Below are 12,482 nucleotides of genomic sequence, written 5' to 3'. Positions count from 1 at the left end.
AGAGAAGGAAGCCAACCTAACAGGGCTCACAGCCATGGTGTCCTGGAGGGTGAGAGGAAGTGACCCTTCTCGATCAAGGCCTCTGGTCACATCCGCTTTGTGGCATGCCTGACAAGTCAGGGCAGGGTCCCCTTTTGGGGGTGGCCGCCCATGAGGGCAGGGTTCAGCTGGGGGTCCCCGGCCGCGCGGCTCCCTGTGCTCTCCTGTCTGGGTTCTGGGGGCAGTGGGGACCCTGTACTCTGCCTCATGTGGGGGATGGGGTGCAGCAGGGCCTGGGCGGGGTTGGGCCCCGAGGCTGTGATAAGTGTGATCACAGAGTGGCCGCAGCCTGGGCAAGAGGGCGCGTGTCAGGCCACGCTGTGGGGCAGGGCCACCGTGTGCTATCGGTGGAGCAGGTCTGGTCGGCCTCCCGTCAGGGCTGATGAGCAGAACCCCAACATCGAGTAGCTGAGCGCTAAGGGACCCTGTGCTGGGAGGGGCCTAAACTGCAAGTACTGGGCCAGGCCACTGAAGTGGTTCTGGTTGCTTCTAGGGAGCCACCCCCAGTGAGCAGTGCTTTGGGTGGAGCCTTGGGAGGTGTTGGAAGGGGGGCACCCATCACCTACTGCACCCAGGACCCGTCGTGTCTCCTGGCACCCACCATGCTCCCCTACCTGCACCCATGGTGTCCCCCATACCACACTTGATGTTCAGGCCCCTCCCCAACCCTGCACCCACCACAGACCAAGCTAGGTGGCCCAGTTTCCATTCTCCTTTCTTTTGCACAGATGGCAAAACAAGGGCCTAAAGAGAGTGGTGTTGGGGGTGGGGTGCGCAGTGAGGTAGCTGCAGAGCCAGGCTGATCCCTTGACCAAAGTGAGGGCCAGCCTGTGGACAGCTGAGCTAATTCATGGGGAACCCTGGCAGCTCTGCCCGCAGCCCCCAGTCATGCATTCTGGGACCCGTGGAGTTGGGGGTGGGCCTACTGTAATTGTGTCCTGACTCCAGGTCACAGATGGAAAGAGCATGCAGACCTGGGCAGGACTCTAAGCCAGGTTTCTGTGGCCCTTGGTGGGCCTGGGTGCCTGGGTGCCTGGGTGCCTGGGTGCCTGGCTGGGGCTTTTCTGGGGACCAGAGCTACCCAGAGACAGCGGGTCCCGGCCAGGGCTCAGGGTGGAGTGTGGGCAGCCCTGGACAGAGGTTGTCCAAGCTGTGAGGGGGTATACCCAGGGCTGAGGGGGTCCGGGGGGGGAGGCTTCCTGGAGGAGATGCCCAAGGGAGTCCTCCCAGGGGGGAGGGGACATTCCTGGGCAACCTGCTGACTTAGGGCAGGTGGACTGGCAGCTCTGGTGCTGCCCACCTCCCCAGCTGTACGCCCATGAGGGTGCCCACCCCAGGCTTATCCTGGGAGCAGCAGGGAAAGCACACCCTCCGCTGTGCCTGGCCTTTTCTGGCTATGGGGCTAGCACCCACCTTCCAGGCCTAGGAGGCTCAGTATTCTTAGCCACTCGGGTTACCAATAGTTCACAGAGAGATAGTGGCCAGCCCTGTGGAGAGGTGGGGGCCAGAAGCTGGGGCCAGGAGTCCAAGCCCCCGCTGGCTGTGTGTCCTGGGAGACTTCCTGGAGATGGCTTCTAAGCTGAGACCTGAGGATGTTGTCAGGTCCAAGGCCCGTGTGGCTGATGCCAGAGGGAGACACCTGGACCAGGCGGGGTGAGCTGGGCAGCAGACATGGGGGACATGTGGGCCCGGCACTGGAGGCGGCCAGAGTTAATCATTTCCAGGAGGCCTTGACCTCCCCCTGCCCTAGTGGCTGTTCTGGCCTCCTGCTGCCCCCTCACGCCAGCCCAGGAGGAGCCATGGGGCGCTGGGCCTGGGGTCCCAGCCTTTGCCCCCTGCCGGGAATGGCCCTGCTCCTGCTCCTGCTGCTGCTGCTGGTGCCTCACGGGGCTCAGCCCCAGGCTGGTGGGGTGAGCACTGACCCCATGGCGCTGTGACCATGGGCTCCCTGTGCCCACTCTGGGGTGGGGGCCCGGGGCCAGGGAAGGCTGTGGAGTAGGAGGGGGACCCAACATGGTGAAAGCTGGCTTCCTGGCCTTTGGTGGGTGAGGTGGGTGCTGTGCTGGCCTGGGGGACAAGAGGCTTGGGGGTCTGACCTGGGCCCCCACTCGGGGGCATGAGGGCCACTCCCCTCCCTTTGGGCCGCTCTTGAGTCCCATTGTTTGGGTGGCGGGGGGACCTCTGAGGGCCTCAGCTGCTCTCGTCCACCCTAAGAACAGATCACCAGGATTTGAGCTAGAAGGCAGGGGTGCCCCAGTCTGGGCAGACACGCAGCCCAACCTATCTAACCCTGTGGGCTCGGCAGAGGCCTTGGGACAGCCAGTGGCTAGAGGCCCCTGGGTTTCCACTCTAAGACCTACGGGCTCCGGTATGGAAACTGAGGCTGGGGACTGTGACCAGCCCAGCCAGCGGGGCCTGAGCATGAGGGGGGGGGGGGGCCGTCCCACCCTGACACCATCACAGTCCTCTTGGCTCCTCCTAGAACCTCACAGAACCCCCAGAACCTAACGCCACAGTGACCCCTGGGACCCCCATGATCCCTGTAACCTCGGTGACCCCTGTGACCCCAGCCACGAGTGCTCCAGAGGCACAGGGACCCCGTGGTAGGGGGCTCACCCCCCCGCCCAGGGCAGCTCCCTCCAGCAGCAGCCCTGGGGACCCAGGTGGGTCAGGAGAGCTTCCTGGAGGCGGTGGGCTACACCTGGATGGGTGGGTGGGGAGGAACGCAGGCGGCTGCTGGGGAGCGGGGTGTGCGATGTGGGGTCAAGAGGTGCCCAGCACGGGAGCCCCTTGACCCTTCTCACCCCTCCTGCAGTGCTCACAGTGGATGGGCAGCCCTGCAGGTTCCCCTTCCGCTATGGCGGCCGCATGCTCCACGCCTGCACTTCAGAAGGAAGCGCCCACAGGAAGTGGTGGGTCCCGGGCTGGGGCAAGGCCCGCAAGCACAGCCCATCGGCCTCCCCTCCTCCAGGTCCCCACGGTCCCTTGTCCACCCTGGAGACCCTCCTGCCCTCTGCCCTCCCTACTCCAGCCTGAGCCTGGTATACGACAGGGAATGTGGGGGTGGGCGTGACGAGGGCAGAGCTCCAGAGCCATCAGCAGTCGAGGTGCCCTGCGAGAGTCGGGCCGGGTGGGCAGGTCTCTGGTCTGGGCCCCACCTGATTCATCACCCCCAGGTGTGCCACCACTCACAACTATGACCGCGACAGGGCCTGGGGCTACTGTGTGCAGGCTCCGGTGTCCAGGGAGGGCCCAGGTGGGTGCCCAGGGGAGGGGGGGGATGTGCTGGATGGGGGAGGGGTGTGGGCTGGGGGGCATTGAGCCCAGGCTAGGAGCCAGCTGGGCCTGGGGCAGGAGCGAGTCTAAGGGAGCAGTTATGGGAGTGGGAGCCAAGGGGACAGGGGTCCCTGCTTGGAGTGCAGGAGGGGACTTTGGGGTTGACCCTACACACTGCAGCCCTGGGGGCCCCCTCCCAGGCAGGACCCTGCCCTCTCCTGGAGCCACAGGGCTGCCTGGGTCATTGCTGGGGCCAAGGCGCCCCCTGGTGGTCAGGCTGGGCCCTGTGGCTGCATGGGAAGAGCCCTGGACAGAGATGAGGGCCCGCAGAGTGAGGTATGGACAGCTCAGCTCTACCTACTGAGGGTCCCAGGGAATACAGGAGGGAACCGTGCTCCCCGATGGGGACAGGGCTTCCGGGGTGTCTGGTACCAAGCCAGAGGCCTGCTTGCCCAGGGTCTGAGTGCTGGGCAGGGGGTGCTGGGAGGAGAAGGAAGGCCTGTACCCCTCCCTAGGACACATGCACCGCAAGGAACCCAGAAGGGGCAGCTTGAAGGCAGCAGGTCCGATGGAGGCTCCGCAGGGCCTCGACAGGCAGACAGGGCTTGGGGGAGACATGCCGGTGGGCCGGGCTCCCTCACACCTGCCCCCTCCTGGATATCCCCAGCTGCCCTGGACTCCTGTGCCTCCAGCCCCTGCCTCAACGGGGGCTCATGCTCCCACACCCAGGACCCCGGGTCCTACCACTGCACCTGCCCCATGGCCTTCACAGGCAGGAACTGCGACACAGGTGAGCAGGGCGGCTGGGGCTCCTGGGGCCGGGCTAGGGCCTGGGAACGGGCACAGGAGACACCTGCCCCAGTGCAGCGGTACACAGGGCACTTGTGACCCCCAGAAAAATGCTTTGATGAGACACGCTATGAGCACCTGGAGGCAGGCGATCGCTGGGCCCGAGTGAGCCAGGGCCAAGTGGAACAGTGTGAGTGTGCTGGGGGCCAGATCCGCTGCGAGGGCACCCGCCACACAGGTAGGCCATGGCCAGGGGAGGGCTTCCTGGGGTCCCCCAGCCACAGGCAGCAGGTTGAAAGGCCCCGACCCCACTCTCCTATGGCTGACACCCTCAAAGCCTGAGGCCTAGCTTCTGAGCCCTCTCCCCAGCTTGCCTGAGCAGTCCGTGCCTGAACGGGGGCACCTGCCACCTGATCGTGGCCACTGGGACCACCGTGTGCTCCTGCCCGCCGGGCCATGCTGGGCGACTCTGCAACATTGGTGAGTGGGTCAGCCTCTGGGCCCTGTGCCCTGGGGCCGGTGTCAAGGTGGACGCAGTGTTGGACGCAGCCTCACTGCGCACCACGCTGCCCACAGTGCCCAGCCAGCGCTGCTTCGTGGGGAATGGCACCGAGTATCGAGGCGTGGCCAGCACGGCGGCCTCGGGGCTCAGCTGTCTGGCCTGGAACTCTGACCTGCTCTACCAGGAGCTGCACGTGGATTCGGTGGGCGCCGCGGCCCTGCTCGGCCTGGGCCCCCACGCCTACTGCCGGTCAGCACTGGCCGGGCCTACCCCAGGCCGCCTCACCCAGGGTGGGCAGGGTCTGTCCTGGGGCCAGAGGTCAAGGCCACTATGTCCATCTGCAGCAAAACGAATGAAACGCTGCTGGGGAGGGGGGCGTATCAGGAGTGCCGCCCCGCTGGGTTCTGGGTTCCCTTCCCCCCACCCCGGCCCACCTTCCTCTCCCTGCGCTCCAGGAACCCTGACAAGGACGAGAGGCCCTGGTGCTACGTGGTCAAGGACAGTGCGCTCTCCTGGGAGTACTGCCGCCTGGCGGCCTGCGGTGCGCAAAGTGTGCAGCAGGGGACTGCGCTGTCCCCACTCCCATGGGGGTCCCTGCACTTCTCCCTGGGCCCTCCCTGCTCCATCCATGCCTGGCCTCCCCTCTTTGGAGGACCACTGCTCCATCTGAAAGATGAGGAAACAGGCTCACTGAGGCAGGGCTAATGCAAGGGCATGCAATGCCTTGGCACCAGGGGTCAGAGCAGGCTAGCCAGTCACCACGTCTTCTGGGGGGCTCCCACCCAGCCTGAGCACAGCCTGATGGTTCCCAGAGGCAGGAAAGTACTGGTTAGGGGTGAGTAATGGGGGTGGGAGGTCCAGCAGGTACCCTTGGAGTTGGACCCTGTGAGTGGCCAGCTCCACGAGGCCAGCCAGCCCTCTGGCCCTGGTGTCCCCGGGCCACCTGACCAGCCGGGACTCTGAGGTCCCAGGCTGCTGAGAGGGACAGGAACATCTGCCAGGTATGCCACACCACCTGGGTTCCCACAAAGCCTTGTGATTGATTGGGTCTCGTTCTCCACAGAAGAGGAACCGGGCTCAGAGTAGACCGTGTGCCTGTGAGGGCAGAGCTGGGGCCGAGCCCTGGGTCCTTTGCCAGAGGAGCTGCCTGGGGTGGGGCGGAAGCCGGGTGAACCGCCTGGGGGCTTGAGGATGGCAGCCAGGGCCCCTTCTGGATGGGGGTGTGCAGAAGGGGCCCTGGAGGTTGACCCAGTGACTTGTGCTCCCAGAATCCCTGGCCAGAATTCCATCTCTGACCACTGCGGTCCTGCTGAGCCAGGCTGAGCCTGCCCCAGTGGGGCGCCAGACCTGTGGCAAGAGGCACAAGAAAAGGACCTTCCTACGGCCACGCATCATCGGAGGTTCATCTTCTCTGCCTGGCTCCCACCCCTGGCTGGCCGCCATCTATATCGGAGACAGCTTCTGTGCAGGGAGTCTTGTCCACACCTGCTGGGTGGTGTCCGCAGCGCACTGCTTCTCCAATAGGTGAGGGGCTCTCCCTACCACCTCCACGGCATGGTTCAACCCATCCACTGGTCTGCCTCCCACCTCCTCCCGCCCACCTGGCCATACACCCACCATCCACTCCACATCTCTGTGTCTGTCCCCTGACACCCTCTGCCTCCCCCCTAACTGCTCACCCATGCCCCACCCACCCCCCATCACCATCCTCCCACCCACCCAATCTGCCTGTCCTCACACTCTACAAGCCGGCTATCACCTGTGTCCCTGCATGTCCCCACCTACCCATATAACCCTCATCCTTGGTCCCTCATTTTCCTGTCGCCCCACTGACCATGGAGGGGCTCAGTGTTCAGCCTGGCGCTGGGCCTGGAAGCAGCAGAGACCAGCCCCACACCTGCCCCAGGTCACCTTCCAATCCCTGCCCCAGGAGCCCACCAGTCCTGCTCTGGGGCGGGGCAGGGGGGCTCTCAGAGGAGCCATAGGGAAGGGTGATGGGCAGGACCTCGTCTGAGAAGATCCCACCCCTTCCAGACCCCAGACTGCCCAGGTGGGGGTGTCCCCTCCTCCCCCTAAGCAGGCCCTGCCCACTCAGCAAGCTGAGCTTTCTGTGGGAAGTCAGGCCTGGTCTGGTAGCTAAGGGAGTGCGAGTCCGGGATGCAAGGCCCACCACCACGCACCCAGAAGGCCAGCCCCTCCTCCACTGTGATGGGCACAGGGTTCCCTGTCTGGGGTCCAGTGGGAGAAGATGGGCCTGACAGTGGCATCCCAGGGATCAGAGGCTGGGGTTTTGGCAGCGTGAGAGTCTGGCCTTGAGCCTCTGTTGGTCACCCAGGGACCACAGCATGGGTGGGGGCAGTGGGTACCAGGCCTGCCCTGTGCGGAGCCAAGACCTGTAGCAGGCTCCCCACGGGGCCTGGGAAATGGGACCTTTGAGGCCTCCCCAGTACAGAGATGGGTGGGGGCTTAAGAGGCTGGGGGAGGGGGCAGGCACCCAGTCCTCACGTCCAGGGCGGGGCTGGGGGGTCAGGCAGGGGTGCTGGAGGTGAACAGGTGGACTCCCAGGTGGCCCCCCAGAAGGGGCATGGGGCGCCCTGCCCTGCCCCACACTCAGGCAGCCTTTCAGCCAGCCGGGTCCTCCCCCTGTCCCTGGAGTGTGCTGGCCGTCCGCCTGAGAGCCACCTGAGCGAGACCCACGAGTTGCCAGCTCTGGGCCTGGCTTTGGGCTGCTCACTATGTCCAGAGGCCAGGCACCAAATCCACTGTGTGCTGAGCTGGCTGGTGCCCATGGGGGTAGCAGCCCATTCTCCAGAAGGCCCTCAGGCCTGGGAGGTCCCACTGTGGCCTGGAGCTGGAATCCAGGGAAGGGGGGCCAAGCCAGGGTGGGCTTCTGTTGAGACCCAGGGTGGGGATGGGGGCCGGGGCGGCCCAGGTCTTGTGCCCAGCAGGCATGAGGGGCTGTCTGTGGGGGACCGGGCTACATAGTTGCTGGGTCAGGCCCGCCAGGCAGGGCTAGGGTCTCCACCCACTCAGGCCCCAATCAGCCAGGACCCCACCTGCATGAGGCCCCCAGAGGTGACTAAAGGGGTGCATTAGAGATGGCACTGGCCAGGACTGTGCATGGGGCCATAGCCCACCACTCCCTGCCCCCTGCCCAGGCCTCTCTCCAGGGCTGCAGGGGGCCTGCGCAGCCTTGCAGCCTTGCCCTCCTGGGGCTATCTCCTATCTCCGAGAAGCTAGAGCCACCGCGAGGAAAGTGGGGGGCGAGGGGAGGAGTCTGAGGGTGGGACCTGGGGGTGGGGCTGGGGAGGACTTGAGGTGGGGGGCCTGAGGAGCGGGCCCAGTCCTGCCTCCACCAGCCTCCCTGCACAGCCCCCGCAGGGAAAGTGTCTTAGTGGTCCTAGGCCAACACTTCTTCAACCAAACAACGGATGTAACACAGACGTTTGGCATCGAGAAGTATATCCCGTACCCCATGTACTCAGTGTTCAACCCCAGTGACCATGACCTGGGTAAGGCTTAGACATGTTGGGGTGCCACAGGGCCAGGGATGTGTGTGCACTTTGCACACTCCAGGCCGGAGCCAGGAGAGAGGCTGTGTGTCTGTGTGTGGGGTGGGTAGGCACCAGGCAGAGAGGGGAGGGGAGGGATGGGGAAGGAGAGATAGAGGGGTGAGGGAGAGGGGAAGGGAGGGAAGGGGCAGGAGGAGGGGAGAAGGGAAGGGGTGGGAGAGGGGAGGGGAGGGGAGGGGAGGAGCAGGAAAGGAGAGATAGAGGGGTGGGGGAGGGGAGGGGAGGAGAGTAGTGCAGGGCAGCAAGGGAACCTGGTAAGGCTGAGTGGCGCCCTGTGAGGAAGACCTGGCTGGCCAGTCCTGCTCCGACCTGGGTCTTCCAGGCCACAGATGCCAGTGGCCACAGCCCCTCTGTCCCTGGCGGCCACTCTCTGTCCAGCAGGGATCCCCATGCCCCGGGCTGACCTCTGCTCTCTCTCTTGTCCAGTCTTGATCCGGCTGAAGAAGAAGGGGGACCGCTGTGCCATCCGCTCCCAGTTTGTCCAGCCCATCTGCCTGCCTGAGCCCAGCAGCCCCTTCCCCGCTGGGCACAAGTGCCAAATTGCGGGCTGGGGCCACCAGGATGAGAGTGAGTCTGGTGGGGGTGCCGGGCCCAGGGCCGTGGTCACGGGGAGCCTTGCCCAGCCTGAGAGCACCTTGTCTGCAGATGTGAGTGGCTACTCCAGCTCCCTGCGGGAGGCGCTGGTCCCCCTGGTCGCAGACCACAAGTGCAGCAGCCCCGAGGTGTACGGAGCAGACATTAGCCCCAACATGCTGTGTGCAGGTTACTTCGACTGCAAGTCTGATGCCTGCCAGGTAAGCCAGGGCTGTCCCAGGTCTCAAGACCACCTGCCCCCCACCTTCTGGGGGCTCAGGGCTACGAGGGATTGTGACCCTCAGGGTCAGCCAGGGAGCCAGGGCAGGGAGTGCCCCTGCCAGTCGGTGGTCTACACCCCAAGGATGGGCACCCACATATTCCAGAGGCCATCCTGGCCACTGCCACCAAACTCCCCTGGCAGAGGAGAGGACTCCCTCTCACATGATGGGAAGACTGGGGCCCAGCGAGGTCCTGTCACTCTTCCAAGGTCACACAACTCAGAAGTGGCAAGGGGGTTTGACACTGGACTACATGATACAACAAACACTTTGTGGGGGGGTGGGGAGTCAGGGATGGCTTTCTGGAGGAGGGGGCATTTGCATTTATTTTGAGGGGTGAATAGGAGTTTGCCTGGCAGCTGGGGAGATTAGCCTGGGACATGAGGACCACCTGGTCCACGTAGGGTATGTGCCAGTGGGTGGCTTGGGGAGCCAGATTGAGGAGCACATTCCTGGTCATGGAGCTGAGAGGAATCCACGGCATAGCTTTAGGAACTGGAGTGAATGGTCAGACGCTGGTGTCTAGGAGGCAGGGGAAAAAGTGGGGTAGCTCCTTTCCTCGGCAATACCTTGGTCATCTGTCCCCCTCCCCCAGGCTGTCAGGAAGTCTGCCTTGGGAGTTCCTGGGGAGTCCTCATGGTGGGGGGGGGTGCACTGAGACCCTTCTGGGGACATTTTCAGGGCCAGGGTGAGGGAGGCAGAGCAGCAGTGGGTGGTGGAGTATTCCTGGGCTAAGGGGGAGCTGAGCCAGCGCCTGGCTCTGACCAGCAGCCCTGCCGCAGGGGGACTCAGGCGGGCCCCTGGCCTGTGAGAAGAACGGCGTGGCCTACCTATACGGCATCATCAGTTGGGGTGACGGCTGTGGGAGGCTTAACAAACCTGGCGTCTATACCCGTGTAGCCAAGTACGTGGACTGGATCAAAGACCGGATATGGCCCTCTAAACGCCCTTCGGATCCCTCCTGAGACAGCACCCATCCTTGAGTGGGGCATCCTGCCTCTGCCTCCCCACTATTCCTAGACTCCTAATAATAAAGATGCTTCCAAGAACCCAGTTGACTCAGCCCCAACCTCTGTACCCACTCCTCCCACCCCCACCACCTGCCAGAACCCGGTCCACAGGGCCCCAAGCCTCTGTGCCTGCCCCCTGCTACCCACAAGGCCCCTGGCCCACATTTGTAGATGGTGTGGCCAGGGGTGCCATGGCCAGTTCCCCACCTTCCCTTTCTCAGTGGAGAAGGCAGCCTGCACCCCCATAGGGAGGCTCTGGCCCCAAGGCTCAGGGGTCAGGGCAGGGCACCTAGTCTGGACTCTCTCCAGAGCCCCAGCTGTGGTGAACCTACTCCCCTAGGCCCCTCACCCCCACCGTGGGCAGCTGGGGCTGGAGCCCAGGCACCCTGGCAGGGTCGGAGTCCAGCAGCGCATGGACCATGAGGACTTAAGCAGGTTGTTTGGAAAGAGCTATGGGCCCTCGTCTTGCTTCGGGAAGGCACCCTGACTCAGCATGGCTTCCTAGAAGAAGGCCAGAGAGTCCCTCTCAAAGAAACCAGCAGGCCCAGGTGTCCGGGGAGTCGAGGGCAGTGGTCACTACTGGCGTGTATGTCCCAGAGCCATGCTGCTGCAGCCAGCTGCCCAGCACACCTGGGGGGTGGAGTCCTAGATGCCTTCGAGAGCCCAGGAGTGGGCACAGGGAGCAGCAGCTGCAAAGGCCCTAGGGCAGCAGGGTGTGGCTTAATGAATCCAAATAAGGAACTCTGGCTGGATGCCAGAGAAGGCAGGGATGGAGGTTGGGGGTGGGGGGCGCTGCGTGAGGTACTGGGTATGCCCCAGGGAGCCCTGATGGGGCTTCAGCAGGGTGGACTTGTGCAGCCAGGAAGAGAGGCCTGGGCGTGTGCGAGCGGGCAGAGAGGTGCCGTAGATAGCTCCCCGTGCCCAGCAGTGGGCACCTTGGGGAGCCGGGAGGCTGGTCTCAGGGAGAGGCCAGAGACGGCCCCACATTCAGTGCATCCAGACCCACACCCACCCATCCCATTCTAGGAAGGGGACCCTCCTCCAACAGCTGCCTGGAGGGTGGGGGTCCTCTGCACAGTCTCCACCCACCTTCCTGCTCCTCCTCCACCCCAAGGCCTCCTTCTCTCCTGTCCTCTCCACAGCCCCGTCTCTCTGAGGTGACAGGCCAAGTCTTTCTCTATGTCACTGTCCCCCCACCTCGGAGCCTCCACCAATCCCTGCAGTCGGACCCCACCTGCCTCCAGCCCCTCTTCTGTCCCGCTCTGCCCCCTCAGTGTTCTGGCCATTCTGGCCTCCTGTCCATGCAACCGACCAGAGCCCTTGCTCATACTGTTCCCACTGCTTCTGGAATGTTCTCTCCCATACCGCCCCTCCCCCCTTCACCTGGCGGGGTTCAGGCCACTCCTGGAGGCCGTCCCACGAGGCCAGTCTAGCGGGGTCCCCTCCTGGTCATTCTCCATTGGCACACACGCACATGGCACAGGGAACATGGGCTTTGCCCGTGCCTCAGCTCTCAGCCCGCCTCAGCCCGACTATGTCCGGAAACCGCCCTATAGAGCTGGAGCAAGGGCAGCTCTGTCCCCTGCCAGGGGGAGTCTGGCGCTCCGCCGCTCGCTGACATGGGACTGCCGGCTGCATCTGTTCCCTGTGCAGGAGAGGACGACCACCCGGAGCCCCCTCCCTGGGGTTCTTGCACTAAGCTCTGGGTAGAGGCTCCCCTTCTGCTGGGACAGAGCCCCATTCTGGGGAGGACAGGCAGGTGAGGCAGGTGTGCAGGGTGACCTCGGTGGGCAGTCCCCGTGCCCTGGAGCTGGCTGAGGGCCTCTGGGGCCACCCGGGGTTGGTGCCACTGCCACGGGAGCGCCAGGACAGAGTGGCTCCCGGCAGCCCCACCCTGACCGCTGGGCCTGCTCCCCCGTGGCTGTGGGGCTGGTAAAGGGGTGGCTGCCTGGCGCCAAGCCCACCTTCATGCCTGGAGCGAGCCCGGCATCTGCCTTCTGCCTCTGGGTTTATCTCTGCCTTCTCCACCCTGAGCTCTCCCCAGGACGCTGATCTCCACGGACAGCATCAAAGGGCCCCTGTGCCCTTGGGTTCTTTAGGACATCGGGGACCCTCCGCAGCAGGTCAGAGAAGGGAGGAGGTACAACTGGGATACTGGTTTCCCTGGCTCTCTCTGTTTGGGGTCATCTCCCTGGAATAGGTGAAACTGTGTCCTCCTAAAATTCAAATGTTCAAGTCCTAACTCCCAGGACCTGAGAATGTGATCTTATTTGGAGGGAGAAGCGTTACGGAGGTGATCAAGTGGAGACGAGGTCGCTTGGGTGCCCTGATCCACTAGGACTGTGTCCCTAGAAGGAGGGGAAATGTGGACACAGACAGGCACGGCACGTGGCAGGGCTGCAGGGGAACATGGCCATCGGCAAGTCAAGGGCAGAGGCCT

At 64.3% G+C, this 12,482-nt stretch overlaps 1 protein-coding gene across 2 annotated transcripts; it reads left to right on the top strand.

The window, feature by feature from the left end:
- The first annotated feature begins 1,631 nt into the window (after nt 1–1,631).
- On the top strand, nt 1,632–10,081 carry HGFAC (HGF activator). 2 transcript variants are annotated; one of them, XM_072803643.1, is made up of 14 exons: nt 1,632–1,949; nt 2,522–2,702; nt 2,855–2,951; nt 3,216–3,295; nt 3,983–4,105; nt 4,211–4,342; nt 4,474–4,584; nt 4,681–4,855; nt 5,062–5,147; nt 5,875–6,130; nt 7,979–8,118; nt 8,605–8,745; nt 8,824–8,972; nt 9,815–10,081. In XM_072803643.1, the coding sequence occupies exons 1-14, from the start codon at nt 1,632–1,634 to the stop codon at nt 9,995–9,997; spliced, it is 2,172 nt and encodes a 723-aa protein (XP_072659744.1). In that variant the 3' UTR covers nt 9,998–10,081. The 2 variants fall into 2 exon arrangements, with proteins under 2 accessions (XP_072659744.1, XP_072659754.1); XM_072803653.1 differs by having other exon boundaries at nt 9,801–10,081.
- The last annotated feature ends 2,401 nt before the right edge of the window (nt 10,082–12,482 follow it).

The sequence above is a fragment of the Canis lupus genome, chromosome 2, assembly GCF_048164855.1.
Source record: "Canis lupus baileyi chromosome 2, mCanLup2.hap1, whole genome shotgun sequence".
Lineage (NCBI taxonomy): Eukaryota > Metazoa > Chordata > Mammalia > Carnivora > Canidae > Canis > Canis lupus.
Note: the sequence above shows the minus strand (reverse complement) of the source record. Positions and strands in the feature narration are given on the sequence as shown.